We start from the raw sequence: 15,726 nt of genomic DNA on the forward strand, positions 1-15,726 counted from the left end.
AGCTCACTGGCCTGGAGCCGGGGACTTCCCGCCTGCACTGAGCCCACACAGGCTGGCCTGAGTCAGAGAAGGGCGCGGACAGAGGTTTGCCAGGCAGCATTGCTGGGAGCACAGGGCCACCTCCCTGGCCACCGAGGAGAGAGGTCTTCCCAGGACGAGGTGGTTGGGTAGCACCCCGTCAGCTCAGGCCCTCCCCAGAGTGCAGGAGGATCTGGCAGCGTGGAAGCGGTTCCCTGGGAGAGGTGTGGAGGGACTGGTGGGGGAGGCCTGATAGGCGTCCGTGGCCAAGGCTGAGCCCCGGAGTCCCGTGGCCCCTGGGAGCATGGAGCCTGCAGCCCTCAGGGGTCCTGTCTTGCCCCAACCCAGGTGGACCTCCCACACAAGACCATCCAGGAAGCCTCCAACAAGCAGAAGTTTGAGGACGCCCTGAGCCTCATCCACAGCGCCTGGCAACGAAGTGACAGCCTCTGCCGTGGCCGAGCCTCCCGGGACCCCTGGTGCTAAGGCAGCTGGGTGGTGTCCCAGGAAGTCAGGGAAGTGGAGGCAGGCTGACCAGCAGGCTCAGGGTCGAGGTCATCGTGCTGCTTCGGAGCCAGGTCTCCACGCACGTTCTTAGCCCACTCCTGCCCCAGGTGGCAGAACCACCCAGCTTGAGGCAGGATTGTCCGCTCCCAGGGATCCAGAATGTGCCCAACACACCTGGGCGTCCTGCCCAGTGGGTAGTGGCTAGAGGCTACTGGGGACAGAGGATCTGAACCAGGCAGGCTCAGCAGACTCAAGCTGTCCTCCCAGGGCAGGACCTCAGGATGGTGACAAGAGGAATGTCCATCTACAGAGGAGTGGAAGGACCAGGAGGCGGGAGCTCCCCGCCCCAGGTCAGGGGCCTGGGCAGAGGCTCAGGGCCCCCGGGTCCTGAGTGCCCAGCCACCCTTGTTCATTTTTGAACACTCTCCTGGCTGTGTGGGGAAGCTGGAGCACCGGGTGTCTGCGCATGCTCCCTCTCACTAACCTACCCCATGCACACGCCCGCCTCACAGAGCCCGGCCCAGGCCACCAGGTGCCCTGCATGCCGTGGCCCTGACCACCTCCCCCACCTCAGCAGAGCCTGCAGAACCCAGGGATCAGGTGGCTCCTTTGGCCAGGAGCAAAGAGGAGGGCAGGAGAGACTGGGAGAAGAGCAGGACCCACCACACACTGAATCTCCCAACTGTCCCCTGCTTGGCTGGGGCCTGGGGCTTCCTGAGCATCTTTGTCCAGAGTCCTGGGGAAGGGGTCAGGTGGTGTGGGGTTTGTTTTTTAAAATAAAATAGACATGTTATATTGCCAAGACTCTCACTGGCCCTTTTTGAGCAAGGTAGGTAGGGTCGTCTCCAAACCCTCCTATTCTGCAACATGCCTGTCACCCATCAGTCGCGGCTTCCCCATGGGTGCTCACCATCCAGAAGTGTGCAGCCCAAGGAGTCTCGGCCTGACTACCAGGAGGAGGGGCTGGGACAGTGGGCAGGTCCTCCTGGCCAAGTCGCTCCTCAAACAATGCCCTTCTTTTTTTTTTATCTCCATCGTACTCAGGGGCCCTGATGTCTTCGGGTGGGCAGGGGTGGGGGGATGCGCAGATGCCGTGGGCGTGGGGCCGCCTTTTACTGAGTGCAGTGCAGCGCTAGCTGTTCCACCTTTGCCCTCCAAGGCCCCTCTGGAGCAGGCCATCAGTGAAGCAGTCCCCCCATCTGAGGTGTCGCCTCCCACAGTTCAGTTACCCGAGATGGACTACAGATTGAAAAATATTACACAGGCTGGGTGCAGTGACGCAAGTCTGTGATCCCAGCTACTCAGGAGGCTGAGAGAGGAGGATCACAAGTTCAAGACCAGCCTCAGCAGCCTAGCAAGAGCCTGTTTCAAAATTAAAATTGGGGATGATGGTCAATGCTAGAGCGCCCCTGGGTTCAATCCTCAGTACCAGCAAATAGGAAATTATCAAAGGGATAAATAGTCTTCAGTTTCATGCTGTGCACCATTCTGAGGAGGGTGAAGGATCCTCCCTCTGTCCCGCGTATACCTGTGCTGTACACTCACTTCTCACAAGTGGCTTTGTAGTTGCCTTGGTTTTCAGATGGCCTGGGGCGGTATAGCGGCATTTTGTGTTCAAGTAGCCCCAAAGCTCAAGAGTAGTGATAGCTGGCAATTTGGACATGCCAAAGAGAAGCTATGAAGTGCTTCCCTTGAATGAGAAGGCGCCGTGCCAGCATGGCTCGGGGACAGTGCACTGTCAGGCTTGCAGGAGCCGCGTCCATGCCAGGCACCACATACACACACACACACACACACACACACAGAGGCGAAATAGCTCTGCAGGGCTCCAGACTCCTCTCTTTCCCTTTGCTCTTGCTGAAGTTGGGACCGTAGGTCACAGGAGCCAGATTGGGATACTGAGGCCTGGAAGGGGAAGTCACACAGAGCCCAGAATAGAGATAACCGGCGCTCACACCCCATGCCAGGAGTCTCCCAGGACACCTGCCTCTTACCTGGGGCTCGGAGCTGGAGCAGGACGGGCCTAGAGGGGGACAGGAAGACGACTCGGCCGGAGGAGGTGCCCTGCTAGTGGGCAGCTTTGCCCCGCCTCCACTCTCCTTCCAGTCCCAAGTGAACTTTCCCCCAGATCCCAGGGTCCAGCCCCGCCCCAGCCAGAGCAGGCCGGGATTGGTTGGAGCTGGAGGGGGCGTGTTCTGGGCTCCAACAGACCCTGGTCCGCGGAGCAGGCTGAGCAGGTGGATTTCAAGATAGACCAAGGGCGAACCGGAGCTGCCGGACATACCGGGAACTGTCCTCTAGACATGGCCCCGAACCCCCTCGGTCCCCAGCCCTGTGGTCCAGCAGGGGTGCAGACAGCCTAAACACTGCCACCCTATGGCTCACGCCTCGCCCCTGACCCAGGCTCAGCCGGCTGGCCCGGAGGCCGAGGAGACCGTGCCCCCGGCCGTGGACCTGGTGCTGGGCGCCTCGGCCTGCTGCCTGGCCTGCGTGTTCACCAACCCCCTGGAGGTGGTGAAGACGCGGCTGCAGCTGCAGGGGGAGCTGCAAGCCCGGGGCACCCACCCTCGGCCCTACCGGGGTCTCATGGCCTCTGTGGCTGCTGTGGCCCGCGCAGATGGGCTGAGGGGGCTGCAGAAGGGGCTGGCCGCCGGCCTCCTCTACCAGGGCCTCATGAACGGTGTCCGCTTCTACTGCTACAGCCTGGCAGGCCAAGCTGGCCTCACCCAGCAGCCAGGTGGCATCGTGGTCGCTGGCGCCGTGGCTGGGGCACTGGGAGCCTTCGTGGGGAGCCCTGCCTACCTGGTGAGTGCCTGCTCTCCACCCTGGGACTCAATCCCACAGGGACTTTGCAGTCACCTGGGCTTTGTGGCCCCACTGGGGTGAGGCAAGCTGGGTGGGGCTGCTGCCTGGGAATATCTGGCCCAGGCCTGGAATCTGTCCCTTGCCCTGACCCTTGCTCCCCTGGGGTCCCTACACTGCTGCTCCTGAGCCAAGGAAGGGGGCAGAGGGTGGCAGTAGATGTGCCAGTTCAAACCTGCTTGGTCCTGTTTCCTCTGCATGGCCTGGTGTGAGGTAAGAATGAGAGCTGGCACTGGGTGAGGCCTCCTGCCCTGGGCACTCTGCAGTCACCATGTCACTCAGTCTTCCAGGAGTGACAAAACCTGGTCCCAGAGAAGGCTAAGTGACTTGCCCTGAGTCCCACCAAGATGCAACACAGGCAGACTGGAGTCTCGCCCTGGAGCCCAGGACGTACAGGCCAGGGTGTAGCAACCAGGGACACCTGGGTTTCGGGGACACACTGCAGAGGCCCCTCCCATGGCCAGTTGGCATTGCAGGCTCTGCCCCCTGCTCCCGTAGGTCAAGACACAGCTGCAGGCGCAGACGGTGGCTGCGATGGCAGTGGGGCATCAGCACCAGCACCAGGTGAGCCCCCGGCCCTGGGCTCCCTGGGCTGTTCCTGCTCCAGGCCGGGCGGAGCTGACCAGGGACCTCCCACCCTCTCCCCGCAGAGCGTCCTGGGTGCCTTGGAGACCATCTGGCGGCAGCAGGGCCTGCTGGGGCTGTGGCGGGGCGTGGGGGGGGCTGTGCCCCGAGTGATGGTGGGCTCGGCCGCCCAGCTGGCCACCTTTGCCTCCGCCAAGGCCTGGGTGCAGGAGCAGCAGGTGAGGGCTGGGACTCCTGGGCCCCCCGGCACAGACAGGGGTGGGAGGGCCACCTACCTCCTTCCCCACAAGAAGTCCAGGGTGGTGACAGATGGGGCCCCTTGAGGAAGCTGGGAGCCCTGGCTCTGCCATCCATGTTGTGACCTGACCCTTGGGCCCAGCAGGAGTTGAGGGCAGTGTGACCCTGAGGCTGTGAAGGAGCTCAGGTGTGGGGGGGCATGGCCTCCTCCCTGACCAGCCCCTCCACCTTGTGTGCTGGGGGTCACCATGTGGGTGGATGAGGGCGGCTGCTGGGGTCAGATGTCTGTGCTGTCCCCACAGTGGCTCCCAGAGGACAGCTGGCTGGTGGCCCTGGCTGGAGGCATGATCAGCAGCGTAGCGGTGGCTGCTGTCATGACCCCCTTCGACGTGGTCAGCACGCGGCTGTACAATCAGCCTGTGGATGGAGCTGGCAGGGTGAGCAGGGAACGGGGTTGGGGAGGATGTGGGGAGCTGGGATCAACCCCCCGATACACACAGGCACAGCAGAGCCTGGGGGACACATGTGGCACACATGCATGTCACCTGGGCTGTTTGATGAGCAGCTGTGTCCCAGGCACCGCCAAGCACTTCAACATCCAGCTATTATTCTTTTTCCTGAAGAGGAAATTGAGGCTCAGAAAGGTCAAGAGATTTGCCTGCAGTCACTCAGCTGCTAAGTGGGAGACTTGGGATTGGAATCATGGTCTTCCCAGGGCACTGCCAGTCTCACAGATGTGCCCAAAACCAGGGTGCCCGTGTGCCTCTAGACAGGCTGAGAGCCCTGGCAGCGGGCTGTGTCTGCCTGAAGGAAGAGGCCTCCTTCCTAATGTCACAATCTACAGCATCACCTTTCCGCACCTGCCCCGCTGGGGACCATGCCTTCTGATGTACCAGCAGAAGCCCTGGACACACAGACATGCCAGTTTGCCAGTTGTGCCAGCTGGGGCCTCACAGCCCTTACAGTGACCCGTCCATGTCCATCCACAGGGCCAGCTGTATGGGGGCCTCGCGGATTGCCTGGCGAAGATCTGTCAGCAGGAGGGACCCTTGGCGCTTTACAAGGGCCTGGGCCCTGCCTATCTGCGCCTGGGTCCCCACACCATCCTCAGCATGCTCTTCTGGGATGAGCTGCGGAAACTGGCCCGGCGGGGGGCCCAACACCAGGGCACCTAGGCCTCGTCCCTCACCCACAGCCTGGCACAGTCTGGCACTTGGCCAGAAGTGATGTCCTTCCTCCACGAGACCGGCCATCCCAGAGCAGACCACAGACCCGGCCCTGCCACAGGTGGGGGCAGCGTGTGGACAACGGTGGCCAACCCAGCATCCGCTCAGAGTGGCCCCTGTCCTTCTCTCTGAGTCCTGGCAACTGCAGCCCACGCCCTGTTCATTGTGAATGACCGGGGTGAGCAGCACCCAGCCGAGTGGCCCAACTGTCTCAGCCCCTGGGTCCCCAACAGCAGCGAGTCCAGCGAACACTCCTTCACTTCTGCTGCTGAGACTGGTGTGGGGACGTGGGGTCCCACGTGTGGGGACGCAGGGCTGTTCACTAGGGCTGCCCTGAGGGGCCATGGACTCAGGGGCTTGATCTGGGAAATCCCTTTCTCCCACCTGGAGGCCTGAAGTCTTGGTCCTCCTTCCTCTCCACGCTGGGGCGGGAGCCCAGGGCCTCGCTGCACCACGTCCCAGCCCAGGGCTGGGTTCTCCTGACCTCTCCCCCTGGCTAGCAGCCAACTGCCATCTCCCTGGGTCCCGCATAGGTGTCCCCTGGTGTAACTGTGTCCTCATGTCCTCTTACAAGGACGCAGGTCACATTGCTCTCAGACCCACTCCAGTGACCTCACCTTTACTAAAGGATGATTAGCCCTGTCTGCACTGCAGGCCCATCCCAAGGTCCTGGGGATGGGACCTCAGAGTATGCATGGGGCCGGGGGACAGGGACGCGATTCAGCCCAGACCTCACCTGAGAGCTAGCGCTGAGACCCCGCAATTGCACATGTTCAGATGATTCCGAAAGGAAGTTCAGGGAGCCCGTGGTTCAGACCAGGAGGCTGAGGCCCAGGAGAGGGATGGCTGCCCAGGTGAGTGGCGGGCACAGCCAGGGACAGGGCCAACAGCAGGCCCCGGCCCTTCCTCCAGCGGCAGCCACACTCCTGCCACAGGCCTGAACTGACCTTGGTACTCCAAGGGAACCCCAGCTCCCTGGCCGGCAGGACTGGCCTGGTTCCCTGCCACACCCTGGGTGTGAAGAGCAGGCCCTGGAGGCAGCCCCAGTGCACACTCCAAACAATAAAGTTTTCTACTTTGTTTACCTCAAGGACTTCCTCTACTGCAGCCTCAGTTGCCCCACCCCTGAGTCCCCACCAGGGCTACCCGCTCCCATCTGGGAAGGGAGCCCTAGAGGGGTTTCCAGTGGCCAGCCCCACCCTGCCCGGCCAGGCAAGGCTGCCACCTAGTGGACACGGGGGGAACACCAGGATGGGCAGCCCGGGGGCCCAGGCAGGGGAGGGCTCGGGCAGGACCCCCAGCTCACGCTGCCAGAGATTGGAGGCCACCCGCTGAAAGGGCAGAGCCAGAGCTGAGGCTTCAGGAAGCTGGGCTACCCGCCCTCGTGGGAAAGCCACTGAGCCCAGCTCAGCAGGGGGAGGCCCCGACCTCAGGATAAGAGGGCAGAGCCCAACCTCACGCCTTGGGGGAGAGAGCCCAGACCCCAGGCTGTGGGGGAGAGAGCCCCTACTTCAACCCCTAGGATGAGAGGAGAGGCAGGGCAGGCGGAGGCCCGGGGGCTTCAGGAAAGCTCGGTCTGGCCCAGCCCTCTGGGAGGGTAAGGCAAGTGGACACCGACTTTATCAGGCGCAGAGACTGGGGCCCGGCCCAGGGACACCCCTTCACCACCCCAGGCTGCTGTGGAGCTGGCTGGGCCTGGTGCTCCTGCAAGCAGCCCGGAGGGTTAACGCCCCAGCTCTCCTCCCTCCCTGGGCCTTTGACCCTCCCGGCTCCTCCCCTGCCCTCCAATGACACCTTTGGCCGGTGGCGTCATTATTGGGTCCGTCCCTGTGCAGACCTGGCTGGAGGCTGGGGCCAGGTCCGGCTGCCATGTTCTCCCTCCGCTCCTGGCTCCCCAGCCTCCCCTCCCTGGAGTGGGGCTCCAGCCTCCTGGACAGCCTCCTGCAAGGTGAGCCCCTCCTCCGTGCCACCTGGCCCGCACCCCCATGCGTCCCCTCCCTCCCTCCCTCCGTCCCTCCCTCCCAGCCCACACCTGCTGCCTCCCCGCCCCCCTGCAGGCCTGGTGGGGGCCTTCGGTGTCTCCGTCCTGAACAGCCTCCTGAAAGTCTACTTTTTTGTGGGCTGTGCCAAGTGAGTGCCCACGCCCCATCCCACTGGAGTCCCTCCACCCTCCTCCCTGGCCTCCTCCCTGGGCCTCGAAACCCTTCCTGAGGCCCGGGAGGGTGGTGTTGCTCCTCTGCCCACTCTCCTCCACAGTGACCCCAAGCGGCAGCCCGAAAAGGAGCGGCTGCGGGCCCCGTGGGCCTGGCTGGAGACCCTGCACCTGGGCGGGCTGGCCCTGCTCCTGACGGTGGTGGGGTCCCGGGTGGCGGCCCTGGTGGTGCTCGAGTTCTCCCTCCGGGCTGTGTCCACGCTGCTGTCTATGGGCAAGGTGAGGCGGGGGGCCCTGCAGGCCCTCATGTCACCCCTAGAACAGGGAAGCTGGGCCCCCGTTGCCCTAAGATGGAGAAGAGGCTGCGGGTGGTTCCCTGGGGTTTTGACGGCCCAGATCCCAGTCCCAAGCACATCGGGACAGTTCTGTGACCTGAGCTTCCCGCGTGCCAGGCCCTGCACTAAGTACTCTGAGGCTTTGTCTCGTTTGATACTCGAGGCCAGGGGGTCGTGGTGACCCTCATCGTCTCATCCATGGTCAACATCCAGCGTCAGATGTGACAGCAGCTCTTGGAGGCTGGGACGCGGGCGAGAGGAAGGGTCCCGCTGGGGCTCGGCCTGAACCAACAGGCTCTCTTTGGGAAAGGTCCCAAGGTCCCTGGGGGCTCCGGCCTCCCACAGAGTGGCACCTTTGCCACCTGCCGGCCACCCTCCTCCTGTCCGCCCCAGCAGGGCTCCCGGAGCGCGGAGCGGCTGCAGCTGTTCCTGCTGAGCCAGTTCTCGCTGGGCTGCGGGCTGGCCTGCGCCCTGAGCGTCCTGCAGGAGGGCGCCCCGCACAGCACCCTCAACCTGCTGCTGAGCCTGGGGCTGGCCGCGCTGCTCAGCTCCGGCGCCCGGCGCCTCCACCACCACGTCTGCCGCCTCTACGAGCTGCACAGCGCCCAGCGCTACTGCGGGGTCTGCCTGGGCCTGCTGGCGGGGGCTCACGGCCTTCCCCGGCTGCTGGGCCGCGCCCTGGCCGTGGCCTTTGCCGTGGGCGACCTGGCGGCCGTGGTCCTCATCAACCAGGACTTCCTGAGCACCTCGGAGGCCGTGCGCTTCTGGACCCCACTCACCATCTGCTACACGCTGCTGGTCATCCACATGCAGGGTGAGGGCCCGGGCCGATTCCTCTGATTGTAGGCACAGCCCACTGTCTGGCCCAGCTGCGGGCCCAGCCCTGTCATCCCAGGGCACCCACCCAGGGGCAGAAGGCGCACAGGCCACTCAGGGCAGATTCAGCCTTCAGCCTGCCGGGGAACCCCGAGGAGCGAGTGCCTGGTTTGGTCTCCAGAGCTGGACAGGGCCCTCTGAGAGGTGAGGCTGAGGGCGACTGTGGGCAGAGAGCCACATGTGCCAAAGCCCAGAGTGAGGGAGGGCACCGCACCATCGAACCTTGGACAGAAGTCCAGTGCAGCTGTCACCCAAAGGCACTGGGAAGCGGTGAGGCTGGCCAGCTTTTTTTCTTTTTGCTAACAGTTGCTGAGACTGGCCTCAAACTTGCTATCCTCCTGCCTCAGCCTCCAGAGTGGCTGGATTACAAGTGTGTGCCACCACATCCAGCCTGCTCTGTTTCCTTTTATGTTGGTTCCCAGGATTGAGCTCCGGGGCCCTTAACTACTGAGCCACATTCCCAGCCCTGTTTTGTATTTTATTTTTCACTGAGTTGCTTAGCCCCTCGTGGCTGAGGCTGCCTTTGAACTCGAAATCCTTCTGCCTCAGGCTCCTGAGCTGTTGAGATATCAGGCGTGCTGAGGTTCTTAAGAGCCTAACTGAAGGCCCTGGCCAGCCAGGTTGGGCCGTCTGCTGAGAGACCGACCGCTGCAGGGTTCCCGCAGGGGAGAGTGCTATGGTCTGATCTGGTCTCTAGGGAAGAGCCCTGGCTGAAGAATAGAGATAGTATAGGAAAGGCAGGGGGAGGGAGGTGTTCAGGCAGCGAGAACTGCAAGTGCAAAGGCCCTGGGGTGGGAATAAGCCTGGCATACTCCATGAACTAAAAGGAAGCCAGGATGGTTGGGGTAGTGAGCAGGATCAAGTTAGAGACATTGGGAGTGGGCTCAGGCCAAATCAGGCAGGATCTGGTAAGGCCCAGGGCTGGGTTTGGATTTTCAAATGCAGAAGAAAGTCCTGAGAAGGTTGTAAATAGAGGGATGATTTCATCTCCTGGACATGTTTGGAAGGTCACTTTAGCAGGTCGGTAGACACTGGATTGTAGGGGCAGGGACTAGGGGTGTAACTCGGTGGCAGGGCGCTTGCCGAGCATGCAGGAGACCCTGAGTTCCATCCTCAGCCCCAAGGAAAAAAAGAACAGGATCCCTGGGAGGGGCTGCCTTGGGAGGTGGCTGGGACCCGGAGGAGCCATGGGAGCTGGGGACGTGCCTGGAGGACTGGGCTTGCTGAAGGACCAGACGAGGCTGTGTGGGAAAGAGAATCGGGTCAACCCCACCACTGCGGGGCTCTGTCCTGGGCCAGTGGGAGGCCAGCAGGGCAGCCCTGGCCGGCGTGCCCAGCACCCCGTGGGTGCTCAGAGAGAGGGGTGGATGGGGGGGCAGCAAGGGGAGGCGAGAGCCGAGAGGCCCATGTGGCTCCAGCGGGACGTCTGAGTGGGGCCTGGTGCGCGGCAGGCGGTGACAGGTGCGCCCCTCCCGCAGAGGAGCAGCGGCAGCAGCGCTTCAGCCTGCAGAGCCAGGTGCAGACGGTGCTGGTGCGCATGGGCGGCCTCTTCGTGCTGCTGCTGACCGTCGGCCGCTGGATGGACCTCCTGGGCATCCTTGTCTCCCTGCTGGGCGAGCTCTGGTGCCTGGTGGGCGTCCGTGCCCTGCTTGACCTTTGCCAGATCCAGGTGGGCCCCATGCACCCCGGGTCCCCCAGGCCCTGGCGCCTCCACAGGGAGGCCCAAGTTGAAAGAGAGCCAGGGTGACCTCTCCCGGTGGAGGGCGGAGGGAGCTGAGATCTCTCCTGCCCCGTCCGTGCCAGCCTGAGCCGTCCCCTAGGTCACCAGGAACGCCCACTGCCCGAAGCAGGCTGCACTCAGAGGCCCCAGGGGAGGAGGGTCTGGCATGAGTGGGGGTCTGAGGCCCCCAGGGGAGGGGAAGTGGGTGGCCTCTTGATCCCCTCCCCCGCCCTCCCCAGGGCTTTCCCTCCCAGAGGCCTTCCGCAGCAGCTCCCAGCCAGCCCCTGCCCTCCACACCCCCGGGCTCCCAGAAGACCGCCCCCTCCTGACCTGCCTCCGGGAGGACTTGGAGCCTGGCTCAGGCCAGGGCTGACCAGCAAGGCCTGACCTTGGGACACTGCCTGGAGACACAGCCACAGGGCTGGCCCCCGCCTGGGCCTTGCCCCCACCCCCTGGAGGAAGGGGGGGTTGGGGATGGGGCCCTGGAGGCCCTGAGTTAGTCCTTCTCTGATGGACAGGACTGACTTCTTGGTCAGGGTTGGGAGGATGGGGGCCAACCGCATCCTCAGGTTGGTTTACCCCTTTACCCCTCCATGAACAATAAAGATGTTTTTTTTGTTTTTTTTTTTTTTAAAAAGCTCTCTTAGTTGTACATGAACACAATACCTTTGCTTTACTTATTTATTTTAATGTGGTCCTGAGGATCGAACCCAGGGCCTCGCCTGTGCTAGGTGAGCGCTCTACCTCTGAGCCACAACCCCAGCCCCTAAATATGATTTTCTTAAAGTGCTCAGAATCACAAAGACACAGAAAGGGACAGAGGTTTTCAGAAGCCACACAGCAATTCTGTTGGAGTCCTGGAGCAGGCTCCTCAGGGCTGGCTCAGGCTCCGTGTGTTCCTGGGGAACAGGTCTCCTTGCAGACAGAGGAAGGGTGCTCAGGGGTGGCGTGGAGGGTGTAGTATTGAGGTGGCCGAGGAGGTGGGAGGCTGGACACATAGTCTGGCCACCCACCTGCAGTCTTAGGTGGACAGTGTCCCATCCCAACTGAAAACCAGCTGGAGAGGGCATGTAAGGCCTCTCGTGCTCTTGGGTGCCCTGGATACAGCCTGCCCTGAATCCCAAGACTGTATAAGACCATGAGGATCCTTCCCATCTCATTCCTGTTCAGGGCCAAGATCAAGGAGACCAAAGCCCTGGCACAGCTCCTCTGCCTGCCTTCGTATGGCGCTCTCTGAGCCTGTGGGAAGAATTACGACCAGGTGTGGGGGCTTACCTCGAGCTGGGTACTTTCATTATCCCCTTTCATTTTGACCTCAACCCCAAGAGGCCATAACTGTTATCTCTTTTTACAGATTTAGAAGCCAAGGCCCAGAGAGGTTAAAGAACTTGCTTAAGGGCACACAGGAGGGAGTAAGCTTCAGGATTTGAATGCAGGCAGTCTATCTCCAGGGCTCAAGTGCTTTGTGGGTTCCTGGCTCCCTCTTTTGGTTGGAGATGTGGGATCCAGGCTGTCTCTGTTATGCATGCTGTGTAACAGGGCCAGTGCGCTCTTGGAAAGTGGTTCTGGCTACCTTTTGTCCAGGGTAGCCTGAGGCCCCTGGTCAGGCAGGACATCCAGCCCACAGGGTGATTGGGTTTCTTGGGGATCAAGGACCCCAACTCAGGGTCCTGAGGAACCCCACTGCCATCAGCCTCCACGGGTGGGAGAGTCAAGGTCATCTGGGCTTGGCAGGGAGGACTGAAACCTGGAGAAGGTACCAGAGGACTCCAGGCTCTGAGGGGGAAAGTCCAAAGTCCTCTGCAAAACCACCGTGGCCACCTGTAGGCTGCTGCTCGGGAGCAGGTGGGGGGGTGGCCTTGATTCTCCACTCGGCACCCCAGTGTTGGGATTCAGGACAGGCTACACCCAGGGCTGGACCCGGAGGTTTCCACCCGTCCCCCCATGAATGGCCGCCCTGGGACAGCTCTGGCACAACCCTCCCCCAGGACAGGGTGTGGCTGGTCCGGAGGGTGGGTAGTGCCTGTGGAAGCCCCTCCTCCAGGACAGAACCCAGAGCCCCCTTCCCTCTGGGCCGGAAACCAGGCCGTCTAGGCGGAAATGGCTCAGCTGGGTGGGTGCAGGGCCAGCCCCCGCCAAGCCCAGACTGGACTCTGGGCTCCAACCAGGGCTGGGTGTTTTTGCTGGAAGGTGACCCAGTCTCTTAGGCCCTGGCACAGACTGGGACCCATCGGGGACAGGGTTTGGGGGGTGGCGACTGGACCCAGAAGTCTTCTCCCTTTTATGGGCACAGAGACTGTTTTCCAAACAAAGCCACCTGATTTTTAGACCCTCGTCAGACACAAAATAACTCTCACAGAATCATTTGATAAGAAAAGAATTCTATTCCAGCCTCGGGTCCCAATCTTTCGGCGTTTAGCAAATCTCCACACCAAAGGAAGTAAAGATGGCCTTAGGGCCCCAGGGCAATGGGAACCGCAGGGTCTGGGTGAAGCCTGAGGGGCAGACTGGTTCTCCCCCAGGGACCCCGGGGCTCTGGCTCTCAATGGGGTGACATCCTTCTGTAACAGGCGCCAGGCCCTGGGTTCCCCTCCCAGATGGCAGAGATCAAGACGAGGTGCGAGGCCAGGGTCCCCAGTCCCTGCTGAGAGGAGGTGGTGCCTGCTGTGGGCTGGGACTGGGTGAGCTGGCCTGCCCTCCTGAGACCCCCCGGGGGCTCTCCTGAGCTATGCACTGCGGGGGGGGGGGGTCCTGCCTTCCTTCACTTACCCCTTCAGTCAGTGGCTGCTGGGCAGCTGTGTGGCCAGAACGCTGAGGTGATGGATGGACCACTGGATGGACCTCCTGGGCACAGCCCTGGCCTCACGGGGGTCCCCCTGCAAGGACAGAAACAAGGTGATAGCAAGTGGTAACTAGAACTGCTGGAGAGGTCTCAAGCTGGGTAAGGGGTCAGGGCACGTGGCGGGCGCCAGGCTGTCTCTGTTACGCATGCTGTGTAACAAATAGCCCCAGAAATCTAGAAGCAAAACAATGGACACTTATTGTCTTGCTTTTTCTTTGGCTGGGGAATCTGGGTGCAGCTCAGCTGGACCGTCTGGCTCAGAGTTTCTCACCGGTGGCACTCAGGGGTCAGCTGGGGCTGCAGTGCCATCAAAGCTGGGGGCTTCCTGCAATTCCTTGTCCCAGAACATGGCAGCTGGATTCCCTCAGGGATAACCCAATACTGACAGTGCATCCCAGTGTCTTTGCCATATTCTAAGTAAGTCTGGTCTCCATCATCCTCTGAACTGCCACATGGTGAATCCCAGGAGGTAGGGTCCTGGGGACAGTTCAGAAGCTGCCTTCCTTGGAGGGCCGCTTTGAGGTGAGGAGGATATTTGTGCGGAGTGTGGGAGCGAGCCAGGCAAGAAACCCTCAAGACTGTCAAGGGCTGAGGGATCAGCATGAGCAAAGGCCCTGGGGCAGGAGCAGCACTGGCGCATCATAGAAGCCTCACAGAGGACCCGGTTGCTGGAGGGCAGGGCCAGACATAGCCAGTGTTGGGATTTTTTTCCCCCATGTTGGGAGCCAGGGGAGGGTTTAATACACAGAAGTGACTAAAGCTGATGCACACTTTCAAAGGATTCCTCTCAAAGCTGCTTTTGGAATAGACAGTTTGGAAACCGGTCTGGGAGCAACTGGAATCACCCGGGTGAGATGATAGGTTCACAGGCCAAGGGGGTGGGCTGAAGCCCGCGGGGGGTCTTAGGACTCCAGAGTGCTCTGAGGGACTGGGAAGGGTTGGCGTGGCTGTCACTGAGGTGGGCAAATCCATTTTAAGGACCCCTTTAGGAAAAATAATATGAAACTCTTCTGAAAAGGGATATTTATTTGGAATGAGAAAGGAAAGCACAATTAATTATCGGAGACTCAGAGATTTGAGTCCGTCCTCCTGACATCTCTCTGGGAAGTTTGCCAGGAATGTTTCAAGGAGCTGCTTCCCGAGCAGAACTCGGCCTCCCTCCCTGCCTACAGCACTCCATAGCTCCCAGCAGCCCCCAGTCCTCACAGGAGCCAGGACAGCCTGAGCCTGGGTCTCATTAGCTTCTCAGTCAGGTCACCCTGGGGTAAGAGAGAAGTGAGAGGGCAACGGGCACCCCCAGGGGCCAGCCCGTCCTACTTTTGGAAGGAGGGGTCTCAGGGACGGGGGGTGGGGGTGGATATTACTGGGAGCAGAGGTTCCCAAGAGGATGGGGCTCCAGGAGGAGGCGGCTGGGATTGGAACAGGGTCTCTGCCGAGGCAAATAACTGAGAACTGGGGTCTCTAGGACCCTCCCATGCGGCTGACACCAGAATTCTTTGCTCTCTGCAGCAGAGGGGCTCTGGCCCACGGGCCCACGTCAGGGAAGCCCCCCAGTCCTGAGCCTCAGGGAGCCTCCTGGCCCTCCAGCACTGTCACCCTCTCTGGAGCCTGTCCTGGCTCTGGACAGAGGCCATGGGAACCCCAGCTCCCAGAGCTGGCTCAGCCCCCAGCCCGGAGGGGATTAAGGCCCAGACACTGGTCACCGCCAGGTCTGGGGAAGCCGGGCCCTGCTGGGTGGGGCAGGGGGACACAGGCCTGGGGCCTGGGGTGGGGGGGCCAGGTCACATCCCCCTGGGCTTTTGAACACTTCCCTACAAACTTGGCCCAGTAGGTAAAGAAAGGGGCCTGGACTTGGACAAAGCACACTCACTCACTAGTGGACGTGGCCTTGAGCGAGTCACTCTGTGCCCCGGGTCCCCCTTGGCTGAGATACTGGAGAAGATGAGGAGGTAGGATACTAGGCCTGGACCCTGACCAGGGCCTCTAGAGCCCACAGTGGACACAACTCGGCTTCGGCACGCCCTTCTGAGGGGAAGGGCCAGGGAGCACTTTGAGGAAGGAGACCCTGCCCAGGCGGGAGGCACAGGCAGGGGCCATGTCAGAGGGGACAGGGAGGAAGAGGCCAGACCTCCCCTCTCCCGCCTCCCCCAGGCTTCTCCCTGGGGGACAGCTGAGTCCCTGGCAGCTCATGGGCCAACTCCCTGTCAGGAATTGCTTTTATTCCTTTTCTTTTTTGCACTGGGAAGGGATCCAGGGGCGCTCCCCACGAGCCACGTCCCCAGCCCTTTTTATTTTTTGTTTGAAGACGGGGTCTCACTAAATCGCCGAGGCTGGTCTTGAACTTGCCCTCCTCCTGCCTCAGCCTG

At 61.8% G+C, this 15,726-nt stretch overlaps 3 protein-coding genes across 5 annotated transcripts in view; all 3 read left to right on the top strand.

The window, feature by feature from the left end:
- The window catches only part of Plekhm2 (pleckstrin homology and RUN domain containing M2), a 36,657-nt gene extending 35,334 nt beyond the window's left edge, over positions 1 to 1,323 (top strand). For both annotated transcript variants that reach the window (XM_077791097.1, XM_026400769.2), the window contains one exon: positions 367 to 1,323. In XM_077791097.1, coding sequence (XP_077647223.1) covers positions 367 to 504 — 138 coding nt within the window. In that variant the 3' untranslated portion in view covers positions 505 to 1,323. The remainder of the gene's footprint in view (positions 1 to 366) is intronic.
- Positions 1,324 to 2,761: 1,438 nt separating this feature from the next.
- Slc25a34 (solute carrier family 25 member 34) lies at positions 2,762 to 6,520 on the top strand. The gene is made up of 5 exons (XM_026400773.2): positions 2,762 to 3,330; positions 3,886 to 3,951; positions 4,038 to 4,190; positions 4,512 to 4,646; positions 5,199 to 6,520. The coding sequence occupies exons 1-5, from the start codon at positions 2,902 to 2,904 to the stop codon at positions 5,382 to 5,384; spliced, it is 969 nt and encodes a 322-aa protein (XP_026256558.2). The 5' UTR covers positions 2,762 to 2,901; the 3' UTR covers positions 5,385 to 6,520.
- Positions 6,521 to 7,121: 601 nt separating this feature from the next.
- Tmem82 (transmembrane protein 82) lies at positions 7,122 to 11,081 on the top strand. Of its 2 annotated transcripts, none has more exons than XM_026400770.2 (6): positions 7,122 to 7,383; positions 7,493 to 7,565; positions 7,692 to 7,866; positions 8,319 to 8,736; positions 10,277 to 10,467; positions 10,758 to 11,081. In XM_026400770.2, exons 1-6 carry the CDS (start codon positions 7,305 to 7,307, stop codon positions 10,845 to 10,847), a joined length of 1,026 nt encoding a protein of 341 aa, XP_026256555.2. In that variant the 5' UTR covers positions 7,122 to 7,304; the 3' UTR covers positions 10,848 to 11,081. The 2 variants fall into 2 exon arrangements, with proteins under 2 accessions (XP_026256555.2, XP_026256556.1); XM_026400771.2 differs by having other exon boundaries at positions 10,282 to 10,467; positions 10,758 to 10,839.
- The last annotated feature ends 4,645 nt before the right edge of the window (positions 11,082 to 15,726 follow it).

This window comes from Urocitellus parryii, chromosome 11, assembly GCF_045843805.1.
Source record: "Urocitellus parryii isolate mUroPar1 chromosome 11, mUroPar1.hap1, whole genome shotgun sequence".
NCBI classification, from domain to species: domain Eukaryota; kingdom Metazoa; phylum Chordata; class Mammalia; order Rodentia; family Sciuridae; genus Urocitellus; species Urocitellus parryii.